This window comes from Nuphar pumila, chromosome 6, assembly GCF_984573655.1.
Source record: "Nuphar pumila chromosome 6, dmNupPumi1.hap1.1, whole genome shotgun sequence".
Lineage (NCBI taxonomy): Eukaryota > Viridiplantae > Streptophyta > Magnoliopsida > Nymphaeales > Nymphaeaceae > Nuphar > Nuphar pumila.
The window spans coordinates 121,468,493-121,494,230 of record NC_143254.1 but is presented as its reverse complement, the minus strand read 5'-3'; the positions used below and the strand labels follow the sequence as shown (position 1 = coordinate 121,494,230).

General features: G+C 36.3%; 1 protein-coding gene across 1 annotated transcript; it reads left to right on the top strand.

The window, feature by feature from the left end:
• Positions 1-11,924: 11,924 nt before the first annotated feature.
• On the top strand, positions 11,925-13,896 carry LOC149835978 (NAC domain-containing protein 6-like). The gene is made up of 3 exons (XM_090010738.1): positions 11,925-12,101; positions 12,208-12,476; positions 12,899-13,896. The coding sequence occupies exons 1-3, from the start codon at positions 11,933-11,935 to the stop codon at positions 13,364-13,366; spliced, it is 906 nt and encodes a 301-aa protein (XP_089866864.1). The 5' UTR covers positions 11,925-11,932; the 3' UTR covers positions 13,367-13,896.
• The last annotated feature ends 11,842 nt before the right edge of the window (positions 13,897-25,738 follow it).

Sequence of the window (25,738 nt, the reverse complement as noted above, 5' to 3'; positions counted from 1 at the left end):
GCTTATTTGGTAAGAACAAGGAACTTATCATATAAAAATTTCTTTTTATCAATTTTAACAATCTTTTATTGCTATTTATCTAAGTGTATTGGCTTATGTCTTCTCTTCTCCTTAAGAAACACAGTGTTGAGTTGAATCCATCTGGTGGCACAATTTTTGCAACTCTATTAGAAATGAATGCTATGGATAATAAAGCAACACCTGTCGTTATAGTAGATCAGGGACTATACTACCCTACTACTAATAGCTATTATGGGTATTAAGGTGCATGTAACACCCTTTTTTTATGGTTCCTGTCAAAAGGAATTCTTTTCAGGTGTCTTCCTTCAGTTTTACATTTTTTATTTCCATTAGATATTAAAGCTGCTGGAGATTGGGAGGATCACACTAGAGTTTTAGGATTGGATTGCCCAGATCTCCAATACTCTATTAACTTTGTCAATGTTGTATTTTGTATTGTGTGCATGTCCTCTCCTTTGTTAAATATTTAGAACCATTGGTCAGTTTGAGAGTCATGTTCCATTTATGTTGTTGCATGGGATCCACAAATGCCTATGATCATACTTACAACCTCCTTTCTTGATTCTTGTGGTTTTTTTTTTTCACTTCACTGAAACTAAAGTTTTGTGTTGAAAGTTTGCCTTATGTATATTATCCATCTAATTATGGATATGCACAGTCTACTTACAACCCTTTCAACCCCTACATACTAGGAGCTGTCATTGGCGTGGATGGCCAGTTTGTAGGATCTCAACCTTATTACAGTGGTCCACCTTACCAACATACAATTTCTTCTCCCAGTTATTTCTCAGTAGTCGTGCAACCTAGACTTGACACTCCCACTAATAGTTTACTGCACTACCTAATGTTTCTATATACACATTTATTATTGTCAAAGTCGGTGTCCAGACAACCAAGTTTCTGACCCAAGTATGAGTTAGATTTGTAGGTTATTCATAACGCAAATAGGCAGATAGGTTCTCATGTCATTCATAAAGCAAATTGATATATAGATACTAAAACCATGATCTTGAGTTCCCGGTTAGAAAAGCAAAACTTTTAAAGGATTCAAAGTCATATGGTGGAAGAATATGCCTTCTCCATTAAATTTACAGAATGTGCATATAGTATTCAATCAGTGTTAGTTGCATAAAACTATTTGTACCATAAACAAACTTGAACAAATCTATTGAACAAAAAAACAAATATAAATATGTATTGATCCATAGAGAAAAACAAGAATTTTTCTTATAGAACACAATAAAAATAATAATAATAATAATAAAGAAAATAATCCAAGGTTACCAAGATGCACATCTATCCTTACAAGTCCCATGTTACTTTTAAAGTTTCATGTAGATCGTAGAATGCAGAGAGAGGCTCACAAAAACCTTAAAAAAAATAGATTGAATGAACACAGAAAGAGAGAAAGAGATACACACGCTCACAGAAGGTAGAGGGAGGCTCGTCGAGGGATGTCGCTCCTGCAGAGAGGCGAGAGATTGTAGAGACAAAGAGTGGAACAACAATATGACAGTGTCACCCGAGCAGGGATTGGAGGTGGTAGCCAGCGGTGTCACCCACAGAAATCGTAGGCAAAGAGAGAGGATATCCTCAGGCGATGATCAGGCGGTGTCACTCTGCGCAGGGATCAAAGGTGGTGGCTGACGATGTCACCCAAAGAAATCGTAGAGAGAGAGGATCAATCCTCTATCCGACGGCGGTCAGGTGATGTCACCCTGAGCAGAGAAGGAGGAGGCGGTTCGGCAACAAAGAGAGATCGTAGAGGGGGAGAGAAAAAAATTAGAATTAGAGCATGATACTGGGCCCTAATTATAAACCTTATAACGATGACACCTAAATGTCACAGTTACAGAGCAAAACCTATAAGGCATTCAGTGGCCGTTAAATATAACCATAAAAGTGGTTTGTTGATAATATTTAACTGTTGCACATGTCACCGTTAATGATATATCGATAACGGTGACATACAAGGTCGTCGTTATAGAGTAAAACCCTATAACGACAATGTCATAATGTCATCGTTATTAATCAATAATATTGATATTTAATGGCCATTAAATATTGCCATCAAAAGTGTTTTAACTACAATGTTTTTTTATTAATCGTCGTTAGAAACATATCTTGAACAACACTATATAAAGTCGCCATTATAGATATATCTATAAAAGTGATATATAAAGTCATCGTTATTTCGGCAGTTCAACTCCAGCAATAGCGGCAACTTTTTGTGTTGTCGTTATTAAGTCGCCGCTATTGACCCTCATCCTTTTCATACATATCAAACCCTATAGGTTTAGGGTTTGGTTATAAACAAAGAGGTCCTATTAGAATCCTGGTCAGACTCAAAGGGTTCTATTAATATATAGAGCTGTGTACCGTTTGTGAAATTTCATATCATACTTGAGCCCGACCCGAGTTCTGTCTAAGATCTGCAATTTTTCAATCTAAAAGATGACGTATTATTTTACTATAGTCCAGGTCTGGTTCATGTAATCTTTATATGATCCGGGTATGATTTCCCCTATGGTGGTTTCTATTAGAACTGGGTTTGATAGGACACTATAATCTCAAATCAGATCTTGAATTAGTCTCACCTTGGACAGAATCAAACACGACTTGGTGACACTGATAATTAAGTGTGTTATGAGGGCCAGCAACACGTGGCTTCCAATGATAGAAAGCCAACAGATGTCCGAATTGATTGATGGTGGTACGTTTATTGAAGAAAAGATCAGGTGCAATATGCTGGCACAAAATTTGTGCCTTACGCACCTGATCACCCTTCATCTTGGGGATAAGGTCTGTCAGTTGTGGGACCCAAGACCTGATGGAGGGCGATCAGGCGCTTAATGCACAAATTTTGTACCAGCATATTGCACCCGATCAGGACTCCCTTTATTGAGGGACTTGCTTGGATGTGGTTCTGAGGGCCCATGTCAAGATTTGAATCATTCAAACGCTGGACCAGAGATCCTTGGAACTGTAACCCGACGACATGCTTAGATAGTATTCAAACACGTCCTAGATTTTGGGTCTCGAGGTCAATGTTGTTAAAATCGGTTCACTAGGTAAATCGGTTTCTTAAAAAAAAATAAAAGAAATCAAATCAATTTGGCCAACTTTTTACCATCAGATTACGTGTGTCAAAAAACTAAAAAATATTTCAAAAATATTAAAAGATTTTTTAACCCACTTAAAAAATAAAAAAAAAAAATAATTGAATCTGCCTTTTTTTAATCGTCTTTAGGCCGATTTTAACAACATTGCTCGATATCAAGTGGTGTTACTGTCTTGAGTAGGGGCACAAATGGATCAGCTTTGGTTGGATAATCCCATTTGAATCCAGCACAGTAGTTTGAATATGGATTTTAAAATAAACTCTGGACTTCCATTCAGATGAATTGGAATCCAACTTGCATGAATAGGCTCTTTTCGCAGTGGATTTGGATACAATCAATATTTCCTGTCCGAACGTGGATGAGGACCAAATCTAATCTGTTACACTTAACACCTATTTTTTACCCATTCTATCACCGCAGTTTTCATTTTGAGACCACCAAACCTGAGCTGAGAGAAACTGGATTCAGATCCAGCGAAGTTGGGAAGATGGGTTTAGACGTGGAACGGGTTTAAGTGGACCAGGATCCTGTTAAGATTAAATCCGTTCACATGCAATTCTAGAAACCGACAATGACATAAATGGTGCTCACTTTTGACACGATTTTTTGTTCTGGCCGTGACTAGAGAAATATGTCAAACAAGGCCCATTCACTACTCAAAATATGCCAAGCATGGCCACTTGATTTTTTCTTGACAATTTTACCCTTTTGTCGCCTAAAAAAATATAGGCCTTGATCAAACCACTTGGCTAAGTTATCACTAGCGTCATCTATGTGTAGCTTGCAAAAAATCAGGCACCTAAATTTTTAGGCAATGAAGGAAAAAGGTGTTAAAGTAAACAGTACCTTAGCCATGTTGCTCCAATTTTTATAGCTTGTGGTTAGTAATGGTATTTCTAATAAAAGGGAGAACCATCTACGTAATTGTCCGTTCTAGAAAAGAAAGAGGATTCTACCCGAGAAGGTAGAGAGGTCTGGATCACACCCGGTCATACCCAACCGGAACCATCTCCTTGTGGTGCACCCTGTCAACTTACCCTAAACTAATTCTTACACTATTAGATTAATGTGGGCCATTGACTGAATGGATCCGAATCCAAAAATGCAATTTAAGCATTAGGTCGATATCCAAGTTCAGAGCTGAATTAGATCCAATGCATTAGAACTGAATCTGGATCTGAGTTTCGTGTAATAATAACAGATCCACTACAAATAGGTTGGAAAATATTGATCTGAATAAAAAAATCCAATTATATAAGCTTGAAACTGATCCAAACACTCGACTCAGATTTTATTTTAAGATCCATAACAAAAAATGAAGTGCTCAGACGCTAATGAGGTACTCAACTAAATCAGATCCATTTGCAAAGTCTGAATAACTGCCCTCTTTTAAAGGGGCAGCTCTGCCAAGTAAGTCAAGTGGGTCGTATGATTTTGCAAGTTTCAGGGACGACTGGACAATGGGTCCGGGATTAAACTGGCATCCACGTGATGCTAGCCTGGCCGTGCCTGACTCAGTTGAGAATATGTCTTATAAGCTGCTAGTAGGGACGGCAGTGGACCGGGGAAAAATGGGGCCTCATCCCGCCTCGTCTCATTTGGACTGTAGATGGAGGACATGAAACAGGGATGGAGGTTAAAATCAAAACCCATGTGGAGATGGAGGCGGGGATGAACTTATGCTTTCTCCCGCCCCGTCCTTGATCCCCGTCTTGCCTCGCTCCGTCCTCGATCCTTCTTTAAAGATGACAGTGAACTGAGGGGAAACGGGGCCCCACCCCCACCTCGCCTTGTCTAGACTGGGGATGGAGGACATGGAGGTTAGGATATTGAGATAGGGCAAGGGTGGAGACCTTGTCCCCCGCCCCTGACCCAGTCCACTGCCATCCCTAGCCCCTAGATCAACCTCACATACATGCATTTACCCAGTCAGGTCGGGCCCAGGTCTCATTGTAAAAATGAATACAAACACCCACGTGCAGCCTAATTAGCCACAGGGTGGGTCAAGCCCGAGGTCTGTCGGGCTATGGCCGGCAAAGCCCGCAGGTACCACAGCTAGGCACAGCTTATTCTTCCAAATTAAGTGGCTCTAATCACAGACAAGTCTTTTTTTGATAGGCAAGCTGGGGTTAGGCAGATCCCACCAGTTATACATCATACCATTGGGATTTGAACTTGGAACGTCCCAACACAAGATAACGTGCACTAACAGCTCCTACCAAACAAGCGGATCCCCCCCTTAGCCTTGATGCCAATAAGGTCTGAACTTTAAAAAGTTCGTCATCAACTAATTGACTTGATTTGGGGAGCATGGTGGGCTCACAACTCGCCAAATAATTAATATGACATCACTCACATATATGTCCCATTTGGAGGAAAGCTCTACATTTCACATTTCAAATGTGCTGTTGCACTTAAACAATCAAATGGGAGGCTACATAAAAAAAGATGGAGGGTGGCCCTGTGCTGCAACACAAAAAATGTGTAGTGTGATTGCACCTGGTCCAGCCTCCCATTTGGTTGACAACTAGACGGGTTTTGGGTGTAAAACCTAGTTTTAAGATTAAAACTTAATTTATGCATAGTTTGGGTGATACAAACTGAGTTTACAAAACTTGGTTTTGTAAAAATCAGGATAAAACTTTGTTTTTCATCAGGTGTGAAAACTTGGTTTATCAAGCAAGAAGGTGGAGAACATCCCTCTCCACCACCCTTAATTAGCACACTTCCATTAACCTCTTCCATGTCTAGTTGTTTCCAGCTAATGTTCGGAAAATGGTTGGAATGGTTCTTGCCGACTGGTATTTTCAGCTAGTCACCAGTCAAAAAAATTATTAGAAATCATCTTTTTTTTTCTTGTAATTTTTCCAAAGACTAAACATGTTTCGACTAACTACCAACAAGAAAATAGCCATGGTAGTATTGTGCAGCATCATTCCAACCATTTTTTGGCTGTGATTGGCTGAATGAATCTGCCCCATTTTTAGGACAGTAAAAAGTTTTTATTTTTTTTTGTTCTTTTATTTTTAATTTTCAGCTATTTTCTAGCCCGCCACTAACCAAAAAATTGTTAGGGTGATATTATTCTAATTATTTTCTAACCAGTGACTCGCTGGAAAGTGGTCAATGTTTTTTTATTCTTGATATAAAAACCCAAGTTATTTTTGGGTTTGGTCATCTAAACACTTTCAAAGTTGTGTTTAAGCAAAAACAAACCTGGTTTTGAAGCAAAACTAAGGCCTCGTTTGGATGTCACCTAAAAATAAAAAACCTAGTTAAAAACATGGTTCTGGGTGTGAAACCAAGCTTTCTATCAAAACCTGGGTTTTGTGTCGGTTTGGGTCCACAAAACCAGGTTTATAAAAATCTACGTCCACCAATATTTTTAATAGACTCCCGGTTTATCGCGCGCGCATGTGTGTGTGTGTGTGTTGGGGGGGGGGGGGCATCACCTCTCCTCTCTATCCCATATTCCAGCCATTTCTGGCTAGTGACCAGTTGGAAAGTGGCTAGACTCGTACCATTGCTATATCTGATATTTTGCACACTACGGGTACAAAGAGTTACACGATATCTTGAAGAGAATATACATATTATATTTTGCATGGTTGCCATTCATGTATAGGACTTTATACTTTTTAATTATATTTCATTTATTCGTAGGTTGGTGATGATGGAGTGGAGCCTACTCGAGGGTAGATGTTTTGCATGATAGGTACTAAAAAAAAACCTAGGGTTGTTAGTGTGAAAATAAATCAAGCGAAGATAAGACCTATTTGCTTTATTAGGATTTTAATGTTATTCATAGAAGAATTATATGTGAAAATAAAATATGTAATTCTTATTGAATTGATATATTGTCTTATAAACGGAAATCAGAGACAAGATAACTCAAGTTTCTCACAAGCTCTTTAGGTAAATTGATATAACTAAGGATTCAAATCTTGCACATGAATTCATAATTGATTATATATATATATATGTGTGTGTGTGTGTGTGTGCTTATTTTTTTCATCTATGTTTATTCGCATGCCTCGTATACAAGCGTGATTCACATCTAGTTTTAATACTATCTTTTGTACATGTAATTCATGAACTTTCAAACTATCTGTATATATTTGAAACAAAATTTGTTTTTTTTTGTTATCTAACATTATTTATTATGTATTAATTTTTTAATATTTTTTTGAATATATGCATGAACTTTTAGACTATCTCTTTTTTATGTATGAATTTTTTATAGTGAATTGAATATGTGCATGATAAAATTATAGAGGGTTGGAGTTATGTATGTGTATATATGAATATTGTAGTTATTGAGTATTGAATGAAGATAGTTGTGTGTTTATATATGTGTATATGTTGTATTTATTGCAAGATTTCATATATAAATACTAAAGTTATGAGTTATGAAGTGTTGAATAAAGATAATTGTATGTTTATGTACGTGTACATGTATTTTTTGAAGGGTTTTATATATGAATGTTGGACTTATGGAGGGTTAGAGTTATAGAGTGTTGAATGAAGATAATTGTGTGTTTATGCATGTATATATGTTGTATCTATTGCAGGGTTTCATATGTGAATGTTGGAGTTATAGAAAGTTAAAGTTATAGAGTGTTGAATGAAGATAATTGTGTGTTTATGTATGTGTATTTGTTGTATTTCTTTAAGGGTTTCATATGTGAATGTTGGAGTTGTGGATGATTAAAGATATAGAGTATTGAATGGAGATACTTGTGTGTTTATGTATGTGTATATATTACGCTTCTTGAAGGGTTTTATATGTGAATGTTGGGGTTATAAAGGGTTGAAGTTATGAAGTACTGAATGAAGATAGTTGTGTGTTTATATATGTGTATATGTTATTTTTCTTGAAGGGTTTCATATGTGAATGTTGGAGTTATGGAGGGTTGGAGTTATGTTGTGTTGAATGAAAATAATTATATATCTATGTATGTATATATGTTGTGTTTCTTGAAAGGTTTCATATGTGAATGTTGGATTTATAGAGTGTTGAATGAAGATAATTGTGTGTTTGTGTATGCGCATATATTGTATTTCTTGTAAGGTTTCATCTGCGAATGTTGAAGTTATGGAGTTTTAAATTAAGATAGTTTTGTATTTATGTATGTGTATATGTTGTGTTTCTTATAGAGTTTCATATGTGAATGTTGGTGTTATTGAAGGTTGACATTATGAAGTATTGAATGAAGATGATTGTGTGTTTATGTATGTGTATATATTGTGTTTTTTGCTGGGTTTAAAGTTATGAAGTGTTAGTAAAGATAATTGTGTGTGCATGTATGTATAATGAACATATTTATTTTTCAATAAATGAATGAATGGCTGAATGTATTAGTAGGTCCATTATTGGATGAATGTATTAGTAAGTCCATTATTAAATGAATGTATGAACAAGTCATACATGAAAAAAAATTAAATTAAAGAAAAAAATTATACTGACACTAAAAAAGCATCAAAAAGATATTTTTTTCTAACACTAAAAAGTACAATAAAAAACATTTTTCCTAGTGCTTTTGTAGCATTAGAAAAGGTTTTTTTCTGGTGCTATTTTAGCAACAAAAAAACCCTATTCACTGGCACTATGCATTAGTGTGAGGAAATGTATCACAGACAACACTTTTACTGGTGTAATTGTTGACGCTAATTTGATGCCAGTAAAGGTCTGATTTCTTGTAGTGTCAACTAATGTGCAGATGGTTTTTTTTCTACTACAAGAAATATGTGGATTAGCGACAGCTTCAATCCATCGCTAATCTGTCGCCAATCCATCATTGTAGAGTTTAGCGATGGATTAGCGACGACTAACTTTCATCGCAAAATTTTAATCGCTAATTAGCGATGGAAACTATCTGTCGCTAGTTTCATCGCTAATTTGTGATGAATTACCGAATGACGTGATTTGTTGCAAGGCCATCGTTAATCTGCAGAGATTTGGTTTGGCGACAGATTAAAATCTGTTGCTACAATAGCGACGAAATTAGCGACGGATTAAAATTCGTCGCAAATCATTTGCCGATTCACTTTTGCGACGGATAAATATTCGTCCTTAATTCATCATAAAATTAGACGCGATACTAAATAGTGATGGATAATATCAATCGCTAATCTGTCGTAAACAATAAAAAAAATTGTTTAAAATATAAATATCGAGAAAAAATTTTTGTGATACAATTTATATTTCCTGTACAATTTAGATTTCCTGTGTATAAAAAATAAAGTACACATAAAAAATACATATAAAATACAACTAAAACAATTTATCGATCCACTATCCTACGGTACATTTATTCACGGTTTGCAGTCATTTTGTCGTATGATGTTACAGATATTATCCTAACCAATTAAAAGAGAATCATCAGAATGCTATGATGAAAAAATTTTCAAATTTATGATGCATTCGTGGTAGATGTAATGATTTGATATATCACATACACACACACACATATGATGTTATTCAATCACAAGAACAATGATGCATACATTGATAACTTAATATTTTCATGTGCAAAACCATTCATTTGAAGCATTGATAACTTATCATTCATTTTCATGTGCAAAATTATTCATAATACAATACATTCATTTGAAGCATGTTTTCATTATACAATTTCACATGAAAGTCATAATCAAATTAAAAGTAACTTCATGCAAGCATGAATACAATCACATCAAACATTGTAATACATTCAAATCATTTATATCAAAACAATGTCAAACATGTACCTGCAGCAAATACACTTCAATATCCTGCTAACTAATACCACGACTAGCATGAAATCTGAACTATAAAAATAAGAACACTTATATTTTCATACATTAAAATCATGTTCAGCATGATCTCCAAACTCCATCAAAGTAGTCCTAGATATCCACAACTAAGTGAGTGTGAACAGAAAAGTGTTGCATCCAAGAAATTAAATAACTTGTGATGCAGATGCATCACTTACTCACCATGAGTATTTACCTGATTTGCATTATTTTGTCACTTACTTACCATAGGTCACGGGGCACAAGCGGGATCCATTACGAAATCTGCAGGAAACACTATGTTAAAATGATTGTTATTTACCAGATGACAAGGAGGGTGATGCCCCCTGTCGGAAATGAACCTCGACAAGGAGACACAGCCCTCTGCTGAAAGCAAGACAGGCAGGGGCGTTGCCCCCCTGCCAAGGCAAAATTTCTCGGTAGGAGGATCCGCCCCCTATCGAGAAAACATACAAGGGGCTTTGGTGCTTTGCCCCCTGTTGAAATTATCGAGGACAGGGGGCGAAGCCACACCCTACCAGGGAGACAAAAAAGCAGGGGGCTTCTCCTCCTGCCGATCATTCTCCGATAGCGGGCGGAGCCCCACTGCAGGAGAAGTCAAGAGGACAGGGAGGGTTGTTGGCATTCGAAAGGACAGGGGCGAAGCCCCCTGTCTTGTCGAAGATCGAGGCAAGGGGAGTGTCTGGCAGAGGCGATCGGGGCCTCTATTAGCCCTCGCCGACTACAGACGGGTGAGGAGGGCCCAAAAGAGGTTGTCAGGCCTCTGCTGGTCCTTCGGAAACCATAGGGGGAAGGGGGGGGCTTCAGCATAAGGGAAAGGGGGAGGGTTACCTGCCGGCAGGCTGAGGTCATCGGCCCTCCAGCAACGGGAGAGGGAATGAGAGGTCGTCGATAGAGGAGGTCATCGGCCGGCAGGCGGGCAACGGGCAGTCTACGGGCGACGGGCGAGCGACGTGAGGTGGATGGGCAACAAGCAAGCAATAGGAGGTCGATGAGAAGCGGTCGGGCGGGCGATGGGAGGTTGACGGGCGATGGGCAACGCTCGGGCGGGCGACAAATGAAACAGAAAGGGAAAAGAGACTCGCATTAGAGATTTACGAAAAATTTAGCGACGGCAAAATTCCATCGCACATCCGTTGCAATTTTGCGACTGAGTAACGACAAAAAATTTATGTTGATGATCTCTCACGAAGTTGCGATGAAGTTTGAGACAAAATGTTTTCATCGCGAATCTGTCGCTAAGTCACGACGGATGCGAGACGGAATTTGGTCCGTCGCTAATTCTGCAAATAATTCGAATGTTAGCGACATATAGTTTTCTCTAGCTAATCCATCACGAATTTGTGACGAAAAAAATCTGTCACAAATTTCCGTCGCTAATTAAAGTTTTTCTTGTAGTGTTTCCTCGAATTATCGAAAAACAAGGACTAAAATAAATCACAAAATGGCCATTAGCCATGGTTTGGGAGTCAGAGTCCAATATTAAGACTATAGAACAACAACTAATTAAAAATAGGGCAACTTGGGCATTTCCTTGCTTGACCTAGGACCAGTTAATTATAGAATTAAATTTCCATAACCACCGAGGGTCTTAGTCAATAATGCAAATGAAAGAGAGAGAGTGAGTGAAGAGAAAGAGGCCAGGTGTGCCTGATCCTCTTGATCAGAAACTCCCATTGACTCACAAAAAGACTTAAGAGAAGAGAGAAAAGACTGATTTTCGAGTGAAAGTCGGGTGACCCTCAAGAATTAACGCGTTAAGATCATATATGAAGGGACCAGTGTGAATAATCTGTATGCGACGAGCCTTTTGGCGTCAGATCTTACATTCCAACCTTGAGCGCGTGGACCCATCAATCTTGGTCACTTGTCGTTTCCCAACAAAGACTTTTTGTGGAAAAATTTGTTTGTTTTTTCTCACGTCTATTTCCACTCATTCCATTTCAATATAAGAGTGAGATATGCGCCTTCAGACTTCGCACCCAGCACCCAACATGGATATTACACCGCACGAAGAGTTAAATCTTCCTGGCTTTAGATTCCATCCAACTGAAGAAGAGCTCTTGCAGTACTACCTTGAGAAGGTTGCATTAGGGAAAATGCTCCATGTTGATATAATTGGCACACTAGACTTGTATGCTTATGATCCTTGGGAATTGCCAGGTTGGTTACTTGTATAATTGGTTTTCTTGTTGGTCTTGTTTGGTTGATTAACTATTTTATGCTTGTTGAATTTTCAAATTATGATGTTAATTAACTTGGTGCATAGGATTGGCGAAAATCGGAGAGAGGGAATGGTATTTCTTTGTTCCCAGAGATAGAAAGAAGCAAAACGGTAAAAGGCCGAACCGGATCGCCAAGAGCGGGTTCTGGAAGGCCACCGGGTCGGACCGGATAATCAGAAATGGGGCTAACCCAAAGTGCATCATTGGATTTAGGAAGACCCTAGTTTACTACATGGGTAGAGCGCCAAGAGGTTGCAAAACTAACTGGATCATGAATGAGTATAAAAAGCCAGATGAATATCCGTTTCCTAAGGTAAGCAGGAACAAACAGTTTGCTTCTTGCATGTCAATTTCAGCATTGCCATATAGGACATAAACAGCATAAGATGAGAAGGGAGAAACATTTGAATTTGCCTTCAGTCACCAAATTGTCCATGCGTGAAGTTATGTTTGGACATTACGTGAAACATGACCAAGTTAAAGAACTCTAATTTTTCTACCACTAGCAGAAGATTCATCCAGTACTCTAATCCTTCTACTACTTGATGCTTCACCAAGTTCAAGAACTCTAATGTTTCTATAATTAGTAGAAACACAAGTGTTCATGATTAGTAGAAAATGAGAAATGGGAACTTGGTCATGTTCACCTGACGCCAAAGGCATTGAAAGTCCTGCATATAATGAGTTAGAATGCAGGGTAATTAGTCCTCATCCTATATTTTCTGTATGAAACAGGACATAGTTTTGTGCAAGATATATCAGAAGGCAACATCTCTCAAGGACTTGGAACAACGAGCGGCCAACATGACCACGTCAAAGAATCAGGGGATTCACTCGATGACTGAAACCGGTTCGTCTTCAGAGCAAGAGTATTCACCATATATGGACCTTAAGCCCGAGATTGTTGAGGATGATCGGAACGAAAACAATGAAGTGTCTTCTCAGTTCAGTATTGAGCAACACCAAGAAGTAGCTAATGGATTAGCAGGAGATGACAATCATGATCAAAAGAACTTATTCAGGGCTAACTTGCCTGAACTACAGTTGCCCAGAACCAACTTGGATTGGACGCAAGATCCTTCATTGGCACAATTGTACAGCCCTTGGATGGACTTATGTACTCCTGCCAACATACTCATTGAAACCTTAGGATCACATTTTTCGCCTACCCTTTTGCTATGTTCACAGCTACCTAGTGAATGATAGCCATGGGCTGGGCAGTTGGAATGCTAATGTCTATTTGGTGTTTTATCATTCGGTTCTTTTTGTATAATCCTGTGTAAAAGATTGGGAGGACAGTTCCTTTCTCAATTGGTAACTGACTGGTTGGAGAGATTGCTGGATTATGTAGCTCTCAATGTTGAACAGTTTCAGTAATTCTATTTGCATATAAAGGGAATACTTATAATTAAGTTAGAGTTTCTTTTTTGCACGGCTTTTCCTTTTGATGCAATAGTTTCTTTCATGAATCTCCCTATACTTGAAATATGAATCTACTCTTGTCCTTTTCATTATTCATTAAAAGCCGAACCTTCTTTGGCGGACATGGATTGGACGAATCTGAATATCCATGAGGTGAGAGGAGACAAGTCATCAGTTTTTGCAGAAATTATTTCATTGTATATCGTTATGTCACCAAACAGAGTGGTTGACACGAGCATAGCTGAATTGGCTGGTTTCTCTGGTAGTGAATATTTTATTCGGAAAATGACTTTACTGTACGAAAAAAATAACATGTTCTAAAAAATGCCCTACAATTTATCAAATCCATCAAATAGACTTCTTTAGGTTCTCATTTTTTTATGGACGCTTTTACCACTTTGCAGCTGTGAATTTTCGATTTTCACGGGTCACGACGTTAAAAGTTGATGAACCCACAAAATTCATCAACAAATCTCATTTTTATGAACTCTTTTACCCCTTGTAGTTGCGAATTTATGATGTGATATTTCAAATTTCAAAATACTTGTGAAACTCATGACTAGTATCGCAAGGCATACTGCAAAAATTCTTAAAGTATTGTGGAAGTCCGTACCTTGCGAAATTTCAAAAGAGTATCACATAAGGTATTGCAAAATTACGCAAAAACTTGAGAAAGTTTGATATTACGAAATTACGATGAGTATCACACTGGTATTGCGGAATTTTTTTCTTGCAAAATTTCATTCTATATAAATGATGTTTCGTTTCTTAACCTCTTATTTGCATCCAGATGCCCTATTTTTGCAACCCTAGAGTTCTTGTCGTCCCCAATCCTTCTGGTAATCTTTCAACAATATTCAGGTAAATAGTTTTCTTCTATTATTTTTTTGGTAAAAATATTTTTTTTTTGTAAAGTATAATGTCTGATATTTAAATCATAGGCAGCTCACTGTCTAAACGCAATGCAAGCAAAGAGAAGAGGTTGTTCCAACAAAGTCAAAATATAGTGAAGTGCTACTATTTTTTAAAGAAACTTTGTTGGTCAGTGAAGTAAGTATATTATAAGTTTTTTAGGTGTGTTTGTTTGTTTTGATAGTATGCGGATTTTTTTTAAAAATAACATGAATGTATTTACCTATTTAATGCATGTTTGGTCGTTTGGTTGTTATGTTTGTATGAACTCATTTAAATCTAAAATGAATGTATCACTTATTTTAATGATGCAACATCTACAAAAATTTACAAAGAACCTCCAAACGTACCATATGGAGTAAATGCAAGTAGTACACAGACTGCCAAAGACCATTTACTGTATCCAGTATATTCTATTTTGATAATAAAAAATATGGATATAATTTTGACAAAATGAATAAAAACTTAGATGTCACTTAGATGTAAAGTTCATTTATGGTTATATTTAAAAACTTGATTGCAATTTTGCATGTAAGGTTGACAAAATTTGTAGCTGTAGTGTTATGTTTGTTGATGAACTTTAGTTGTAAATTTTAGTTTTTTTTTGTATGTATTGTTAAATTGTTAAACAGACAGATCTGTTCTATAACAGTGAAATTTAAAGTAAAAATATTGCATAAGTAGGAATTCACATATGTTGAAAGAGACTCACATATATACATGTGAATTTATATAAGAAATCCACTTATATACGAGGGACTTGTTATTTCACAAAATGAAGTCACTCATACATTGCATTCATTTTATTCTTTCACAATATGAAGTCGCTTATACATTGCATTCATTCTATTCTTTCACAAATTAAAGTCTCTCATACATTGCATTCATTATATTCTTTCACAAAATGAAGTCTTTCATACATTGCACATTGCATTCATTCCATTCATTCACAAAATAAAGTCGCTCATACATTTTGCATTCATTCTATTTTTTCACAAAATGAAATTGCTCATGCATTTGCATTTATTTTATTCTTTCACAAAATAAAGTTGTTAATACATTGCACCCATTCAATTCTTTCAGAAGAATGTTGCTTCTCATTGCCTCTTTGATGTAAAAAAAATAAAATATGTGAAGATGTCCTTTCATCTCTTCGGCCTAAAGAATGTATTTCACTGTATCTTTGATGGGAAGAAAACATTGAATATAATCGTTGATTCTACACTCTGTGTTGTTCTCCTGATTTTTTTCTATTCCACTCATACCTTATAATCGAATGAACATTGACTATGAGATAAGTAGACTCTACATTGTCATCAACCAACATATCTTTTCTACTATTACAATTCGTTAGAGCGGAGGCCTTTTGCATCATCATCTCACATTCTCTATGATGAGAACAAATTTTCAGATGATCAACTGCAGTACTCAAGAACAACTCGTGGACTTTTGGTTTCATATTTGTAAACACCCCAAATTTTCCTCATTCATCTTCAAGAACCCCCTTTCAGCAAATGTCAATCCCCTTAGGAGTTTAACCCTAAGTCTGTCCTAGTTTAGGTGTTATTTTGCTCTTTTTGTCAACAAAAATTACCACTTTACCCTTAGATCTCTGTCAGTCAAAACCAACCATGCTCATTTTAAGTTCAGAACAGTTAGAATGTCAATCATTTCTAGATCCTCTGAGCTCATGATGAGCGAATCCTGTTCATTTTTAACTATTTCGGCTAAAATTAGTTCATTTCTTGAGAAATGAATTTATTTCTAGCACGAATTCTAGTCAATTGTTTCTGAGTCAGTTATTCTCAGTCGGTCCTATTCCTCTGAGTCTACCTTGACCTCACCAGAAGTTCAAGTATTCCAGTTTTAGTTCAAATTCATTTTTCATTGTGTGAGAGTTTATTTTAGCCCATTTCAACTGAAATTGAGTTAAATCCAGTCACTTGAGCTAGTATTTGGGCTTCAGATTTAGCTCATCTCAGTATTACTGACCTTCAATCCAGCTCAAACCCAATGCATCTTTGTGGTCCACTCCAGTGTTCATTTCTCACAATTTCTCTGAGAATTGGGTTATTTCTCAATCATTCAAACCAGGACTTCAATCGAGTCAGTGTTTTTTTAGTTTACCTGAGTTCAGAAACCCTAAAACCCAGTTCAATCCAATTTAAACCAGTCCAAATCAGTTAAAATCTCATTTTTCAGTGTCACTCCATGCCCTGCAGGGGCAAAATCATTTCTCGAATCATTTTGTCTGAAATACCATTTTACCATTCTCTAAGCTGGTACAACTTCTAATATGGGCTCAGATTAATTCTTTCTTTGAAATTTTAACTATATTCAAGACCCATTTCATATTTTGATTGGATCTAATATCGGATTTGATATCCAATATTCAATTTTTGCCTTCGAGCAGGAATTTCCAATTCCTTGTCTCTGCCAGGGGTCAGGGACTTTAAATCCCTCATCCAGGGTCTACATTTCGCATATCATTTCATACCATTTTATATTATTTTGTATCATTTCATCGTATTTCATGTCATTGCATGTCATTTTTGAGATCCAACACTCTCATTTTTAAAATCTCAAATCCAGATTTGAGTTTTAAAACTTTTCTTTCAAAATCAATTTCAAAAACCTGAGTTTTAAATTGACATTTGCCATTTGGCCCATCCCCAGGGCTTTATATTCCTTTATTTCAAAATATTTTCCTTAGAAAATCAATCTGGATTCGTTTTGAACTCGCTTTTTAAACCAATTTCCAATTTTTACAAAATTTCTTCAAGTGGGGTCCACCCTGCAGGGATGCAAACCCTATTTTTTATTTTATTCAATTTCATTTCGTTTTCCCATTTTGCACATTTCAAAAATATAAAAATATTAGTGAGTCTAGGTGTCTTTTTGAAGTTTTTCGAAAATGTCATTTTTAACCTCTTTATTTTTCCTTTTATTTAAAATCATTTTTTTTTAAAAAAATGGGACCCACAATAGGTGGCGCCACATTTGAAGGTATTTAGGTTAGTTTAGGTGAGTTAGTGTTTTACTCAAATTAGAAGTTTTAAAAAAGTCAAAATTGATTTTAAAACTCCATTTTTACTTTAGTATTTTAACTTTTGTTTTTAAACTTTAGTTAGGGTTTTAAAAACCAAATGTAGGCCCACATAGGTGGTGCCACATTTGAGATTCTTCAAAATTGACTAAGAGTCAATTAGGGATAGTTAATTAGGGTTTTGACTAAGTTGGAAGTCTATAAAAAATTTCCCTCCACTTTTAAAATTTATCCCTAATTAATTAATAGAGTTCTGATTAAATCAGAACTCTCTAATTAACAATGGGTTAAAAAAATTATAAATAGCCCATAGAATTTTGTCCCCCCTGTCTCTCCCTCTCTCATTGGATTACTCTCGTCTCTCTCACCCCTTCTTCCTCCTCCATTGTTGCAGCTAAGGTGAGTTCCCTATTCCCCTTCCTCTTCTTTTTTTATGAATTTTCACCATTGTCGCCCCCTTTGTTGAATCTTTTTCTTATATTTTCGTTCAAGGAACCCTAAAAATGATTCAAGATGATGATTTACTGATCATTCATGATATTTTGCATGTTTTTGATCCATTAAAATTGTTTGCAATGCATTTATTATGTTAAATGCTCGAAAAAGTTCGAGATTCAACCTTTTTATATGTTGAATCCCTCTTTTAATGGCTAAATCAAAATCTAGCTCATGCTTCTCTGATTTTTTTTGTTTATTTCATCATATTCATATTTATTTTAGTTTCTCATGTATTAAATCATGATTCATATAATTGTTTACATATTTTTTTAGGTTTTTAGCATGCTTAATCAATTTATTTTGTTCTAGGGTTTTAGATTTCATATTTATAATTTTGGCTATCTGTTAATGTAATTATTTTACTAGTTTATATTCGTTAAATAAATCTGATTTTTTTATGGTGAAATCATGCATATGCCTATGGTTTTTAATAAAAAAATCAGATTTTTTTGAGGTCTACAACTCTATGTTCAAAAATCAAAGTTGAAACCTATTTTCTTAATCAGGAAAACGTTGTGTAAATCCCATGTCATCTTTCCAAGGTCATATTTCCCTCATTAAAGATTGTATCAATGATCTATAAAAAGCAGCATACTTTTCAGAATGTCTACTTTAATATGTTTAATTTTTATAAATTTATACGGTGGAGTTTTATGTTTCTTTGACCCAAGAACAATACCTATGCTTCTTGAATTGACAGGTATGATTCAGGGCCTAGGTCAACTTGTCGGAATGATTTCTCTCTAACCAGACATTGTATCGACAATACGTAAAAAGCCACTGATTCATCAACATGTCTACTTTCCATGGTGTAATTTTTATAAATTTTTACCGTTGATTTTTATTTTTTTGAAGCTCGCAATCAGAACCTATGTTTCTTGAGTGATAGTCTTGATTCGATCCTTGGTTCGTATTGCCGAAATGATTTCTCCTTCACCAAAGATCGTATCACTGATCCGTCAAAAGGGTACTTCACGTTGTGATTTATAGTTGGCCTTTGTAAAATTTTATAAATTATGATGGTGTTTTGCTATATTTTCCTGAGCCTGAAACCAGATCTGCTCTTTTTGTATCGTTATACATAGACCAGGTATGTATTGTCAAAATTGTATCTCCCTAACCAAAGATAGTATTCCAAATCTGTAAAAAGGGTTATCTTCATTAATGTGTCTAATCTTTTTCTGTCAACTTTAATAATTTTTTATGGTCGTTTGATATCCAATTCTGGTCTAACATCATGATAGGTACACGACCGTAGGTAAAATCACATATTTTTCCTTTTTTTATTTAATATTCTTATTCAAAATCATCTCAAAAATATATTTTTCGACTGCATTTTAATTTTAAGGTTATTATAAGTGTCCATGTTGATTTTTATGAATTTTGGAATTCATTTGGCATGTTATTTAGTTATTTCATGAAACAGGATGCCCGCAGAGTTCTAATTCAACTGAAACACGGGCAAAAATTGATTTTTTTCAATATTTCATTTTTTTATGAAAAGTTTAATATTTTTAGGATTTGAACATGTTTATAATCATATCAGGGTACTCTCCACCTGATTATACATTGTTTTAAATTCGTTTGATCCCCGGATTAAGCGTTTTACAAAAATCTTTTCTAAAAAACCCTGTTTTGCAATAAAGGTTAATTTTCAAAGGGAATTTTAGTTATTTTCCCCAAATTCTGAATTTTAAAGTTATTTATTTTTATTATTCATTTAATTTTGTATCATTCTTTATTGTGTTTATTTTAGGAAAGCATGAAAAAAGGCTTATATCCGGATAAATCTCTCAATTTCAGATATTGTTGGATAAATCCAAAAAAAACGACATTTTTCTACTAATTTGTTTGCTAATTTTGTAGGGATACTCAAGATTAGATTTTTTTTCTTTTCCTTTATTTTACTTCAATTATTGATGTAAATTAAATTATAATATTGGAATAAGAATTTACTTTTCTACTTAGATTAGGGTTGCATTGCATATAGTTTATTTTCAATAATATTAATTGTGTGATGGATAATGATTCATGCATATTTTAATTTTACAATGGTCAACACGAATGGCACATGCATACGAACAATATCTAGATTTATCTTCTTTTAAGCTATAAACAACCTATACTCTTAGGCTATTTTTAGAAATTATGAGACATTTTTAAAACTTTTCTAAGTATTTTCCCCTTTTAGAATTAAATAAATTATATTCAATACATATTCGTGGTCATAGTCAGGGATATATGGCAAATATATTTCATCTAAATTCTATAAGGCATAAAAAATTCTTTTTATCAATGATTTTCCTTAAATTCTTCAGAAAATATTTTTACAAGTTGCATCCATGTATTACCTAGGTTTAGACTGCATCATAAAAAGATTTCATAGGGCCATACTTTCATCCCTCTTGAGTTGTTTCACAAATCAATCTCAGAAAAAATGATTTTCTCAATGTTATTCCAATTTTTTCTCAAAATCGATTTTCTCAGAATAGCTTCCCTTTTCAAAGTATTTCCTAAGTTCAATTCATGATTTTTCAAGCTTTAATATTTCCCAATTCTAAAGTTTAAACTCAAAGAAATTGATTTTCTCAAAAATTACCCAAGTTTTCTTCAGAAATCGATTTTCTCAAAACATCAGGATTTTTTCATAAATCAATTTTCCTTTTCTTCAAAATATCTCCTAGATGTGGTTCACGATTTTCAAAGTGTCTCTTTTTTTCAAGTACTTTTAAATCTTAGAAGCATAAATCATGTTTTCAATGTGCATCTTTCTAAGTCATAGCACATGCCTGATTCTTCATGCTTTTAGAAAATAGAACAACGATTTAGACAAGTTAAGCAAAAAAAAGTACTAGATTGATCTTTGGTTCAATTACCTCTGGTTATAGCGCTAGAAACAGTTGAACCTCGTACCGATAGGCGAGTCTCATTTCTCAGAATTTTCTCGCATTTTAAAACGAAGGTGAGTTATTTTCAAATTTTTTTTCAAAAGGTCAGTTTGACTTGCAAAAATAAAATTTTGCGATGATAATACTATCTCACCCATACCATAAGATCTTATCGCCGATGCTTTTACCGAAAAAACTCAATGTCGATGAAGTATCATCGATCTTTTCATCATCGATGCTTTTATCAAAAAAAAACTCATCGTCAATAAAGTGTTGTTGATCTTCTCATAGTGCTTTTATTAAAAAAACAAATCGTCAATAAAGTGTCGCCCATGCTTTTAATAGAAAAATTCATCATCGATAAAGTATTGTCAATATTCTCATCATTAATGCTTTTACTGAAAAAACTCATTGTCAATGAAGTGTTGCCTATGCTTTTACTAAAAAAACTCATCATCAATAAAGTGTTGTCGGTCTTCTCATCGTCAATGCTTTTACTGAAAAAACTCAGTGTCAATGAAGTATCATTTATGCTTTTACTAAAAAAAACTCATCATTGATGAAGTGTCGTTCATATTTTTAGTGAGAAAACTCATTGTCGATGAAGTGTCACCCATGCTTTTAGGGTTTACCGCCACTGGTGAACTGGTGTCGATGAATCGTCACCAATGAGAAATTTTTGCAAAGCCTGAATGTCGTTGAAATATTGTCCAAAGGATTGAGGACCAAAAAAACCATAGGATTCAAAAATAGGGTTTGCAAACTGAGCACAGGCATGTATTGTAAGTCATGATTTTCTCTTGAGCACTTTTAATAAGTCTAAAACATGCACATGACACCAAGGGGCCTCTATTCAAATTTCTTGAAATTATGTATATTTGTAACTTGATCAATCAAGCAATTTGGAATAATATGTAAACGTCACCGTTCTGTCACGTGCAATGTGAAGAAGAAGTCAGGGAATCAGCCGGATCATGCTACCAACCTAGTTGCGTGGCAAAGCAATAATCATGGAAAATAATCTAAAGTTGAGTTTATAGTCAAGCAAAGTTTGGACACACGCGAATACGGATAAACATATGTAGAGCCAGGCTGGTGTTGCAAGACTTTGGGTTATGATGATGGCACGGCAGGAAGACTTGGAAGGCTTCAAGTCTTTCTTTATGTTTTTTTTTTGTTTTTTTTTGTTCCTTCTTTGTTTGAAAGGAAAGCACAAGCTCTCATTCATTGTAATAATTTCATCACAATTATATTTCCTCCCTCCTGGGGATTTACCGGATTTTTGTACCCCTTTAGCGATTTAGCAAGGGATGGCAGTGGAGCGGGGGAAAGCGGCACCCCACCCCGCCTCACCCTGTTTGGACCGGGGATGAAGGGTATGAAACGAGGATGGAGGCAGGGACGAAGGTTAAAATCCATCCTCGTTCGGGGATGGACGTACCCTTTTCCCCGCCCCGCCTCATCCCCGACGCTTTTCCCTGCCTCATCCCCGCCCTGCCCCATCCCCGTTTGAACCGGGGATGGAGGACATGAAACGGGGATGAAGGCGAGGGTGGAGGTTAAAATTCATCCCCGCCGGAGATGGAGGTTCTAATCTTGAGGCGGGGCGGGGACTGCCATCCCTACTTGGTGATGTGCTACAAAATTTGAGTTATATTTAGTCTTTTGTACAATCACTCTCAGTAAACTATGAAAGCAGAACATGATCATCATGCTAAAAACGTGGCTGACCATTTACGCTTAAAGTTTCCCTATTTCTATCAAGTTTTAAATGAAAAAAAAAACTATAAAAAATAAGGTATACGGACCCTGAAAAGACATCTGCTGGGTCCCTCTCTTGTTTCTTGTCTGTTTCTCTTCTCTCTCGTCTCTCGATCGGTCTTTTCTCTCTCTCTCTCTCTCTCTCTCTCTCTCTCTCTCTCTCTCTGTCCTGCCATTAACGAAGGAAGGTGAATCGGTGGTGACAGTTACCACCATTGGCGAGTCAATGGGGGCGTCTCCCATAACAGCTCGCCATTAATGCCATGGTTGTGGTTGTGACCATTCAGATATTGCAGGATCTCTGCTGCCAGATCCGACGAGTGAATCTTCTTTCTGGCGAGCAAGCTTTTACAGGAGGTAGATCAGTGGTGATAGTTACCACCAGTTTTTTGCTAAGGCAGTGGGTTGAACGGTGATCTAAAGGGCTGGTTTTGATAAGAACCCAACCTTGACAGCTTCTCCCTCAATGTCATTAGCCTTCTTGTATGAGGACATGGGATTGAACATGACTCTTCTATCAGACGACTTACAGACCAAAGCAGCAGAAGCATTTGAGTCTCGTAGATGTTGCTGGTGCGCGTCGGAGCCATATCAGTGAGACGGGGGAAGCTTTATTTTTTAATAGTTTTTTCCATTCAAAACTTAACAGAAATGCAGCACTTAACGGAAGCTGTCACGATTTTAAAGCTCATGTTAAACATGACCTGATCTGCTTTCCTAAAACTATACAAAAACGTCATCACTTCTTAAGGTATATCCTGTCCAAACCTGGAGCCTACTCGCTACACTGGGGACCGGGTGGTGTTCCAGTCTCCTGATATAATCCATGGGTTGTGTCATAGTTCGCTTCTCTTAGATGCTTAGTTACAGCCAATTCTCACCCCCACCCATCAATATGGCTCTGCCGTGCTGCCGGTCTTGTGCCAACTCTAGGGGTAGCAGTGGACCGGGGAAAAATAGGGCCCCTGGATGGAAGATGGAGGACATGAAACAGAGATGAAAATTAAAATCAAAACCCGTGCGGTGATGAAGGCGGGGATGAACTTTACACTTTTTCCCACCTTGCCCCGTCCCGTCCTCGATTCTTCTTTAAGAATGGCAGTGGATCGAGGGAAAACGGGCCTCCGCTCTGCCTCGCCCTGGTTGAACCAGGAATGAAGGACATGAAACGGAAATGAAGGCAGGGATGAAGGTTAAAATCAAAACCCATGCGGAGATGAAGGGCAGGATTTTGAGATGGGGACGAGGGTGGAGACCTTATCCCCGCCCCAGTCCACTGCCATCCTTAGCCAACTCTTTGTGAGGATTGGCCATGTCTGCCCCAGACACACAGTGAGTCCCCTGTTTGGGAGCTCTTGACGCCATGTTGCTGGAGGAACCATCTTGCTCCCCATTCGTTTTAAGAATCTTAAACTGATTACTTGTGGGTTGATTGGTCTCCTCTCTCACCTTCCTACGTTGCCGCCGACGATAGACCTTCACTTGGGTCCAACTGTTGGAGGGCTCCTCTACCGACTGCTACAATGCACGATTGCATGGGAGATCGACCCGCATATGGAACAAAAATGTTTACTGTTTTGGCAATATGATTTCTTGCATGTAGTAGGTGATCTCCTTTTCAACTTTGATTTCTATTACCTCCAAAGGTTGGAAGTCAAGCGAAACTTCAATTCAGTCTCGGGCAAACTGCCACCACCCCTTCGATTTAGTGTACACGTCCACACCAATGAATTCCCCTCCTATGGCGTCCGCAATACTGGCAAAGACGTCTTTCCGTCCACAATTCCGAAGAGATTTGATAGTTGGATTCAAACATTGTGGGTGATTATCTTGAAATGATCTTCATTCCTAACGGTGATCAGAAATAACCCATCATTAAGGGTCGCCATTGAGAGGCCAGGCATTTGAGGCTATTGAGCCATGAGTGATTCAAACATGAACCTGTATTGCATTCTTCGATGATCCAGACCTCCGGGGAAATTACCAAAATCTTGAGCCTTTTGTGGTAAAAGAAAAGTAATAAAAAGAAAGATAAAAACAAAAACAAAGTTTCGAAGGAAACGAGTCAAATTAATCGTACAGTGCGGGCATTTTCCATTTTATTAAAATAGAATTAAAAAATTAAAACTGCTAAAATAATGTCCATTTATGTTCAAGTCGTGTAATCTTGTTATAGCATGCCTGTATAACCTATAGTTAGCAAAAATCAGTTTAAAACGCCTTTCTTTTAATAAAATTTTGAAAATGAGAAAAAACAATTGAAACTTCCTCTTTTTCAAAAAATCTGCAAAAATTGCCTTCTTTTGAGAGAAGCATTCAGAACACGAAAACTTGTATTTAAACAAATTGCTTTTCAAAATAACTCAATTACCGATCAAATTGGATCGAATCATAATGATTCTTGAATCTGAATCTCATCGTTCCTATATCTTTTCATAGAGAAATTTCATATATATATATATATATATATATATATATATATATATATATATATATATATATATATTTGTCCATCTTTACCCTATTTTATAAAAATTAAAACCGTTTCATAAAAAAACTGAATTAAATCGTATTGTTGCCGATTCTTCTGCGACTCGTTCTTCTGTGACGTTTCAAATAGTGTACGCAGTATTTAATGATTTTTGTTGTTCCACATATTGCTAACTATGATATAACAAAATTACTAGTTATATTCCATATCACCACACATCTCACTTGGTAGAGGTGTACTTAGGCACACTCACATATTCCAAGTGAGATTCATGGTTCCCAAGTGAGAAATATGGTGGAGATTAATTAAATGCAACCTACGATTGGTTTTATAAAATTTGGCCACAACTGCTCAGTAACTTGTTAAAAAATTTAGTTAAAAAAAAAAAAAAACTTGCCAAGTGACAGACTTGGAAGATATCTAGGGGAGGAATGCATATCTTTTACTTGGATTCCATATAAAGTCCTACCTTAAGAAAAACTCCTATTCAGATCAATCATTTTAATAAACAGTCAAACACAAAACAAGCTGAATTAGCTTCCTTCATATGTCTGCAA

Coding starts and splice junctions, on each gene's coding strand:
- LOC149835978 (XM_090010738.1), top strand. CDS start 11,933: ATGGATATTACACCGCACGAAGAGTTAAATCTTCCTGGCTTTAGATTC. Junction 12,102..12,207: donor TGATCCTTGGGAATTGCCAG/GTTGGTTACTTG, acceptor CTTGGTGCATAG/GATTGGCGAAAATCGGAGAG. Junction 12,477..12,898: donor ATGAATATCCGTTTCCTAAG/GTAAGCAGGAAC, acceptor TGTATGAAACAG/GACATAGTTTTGTGCAAGAT.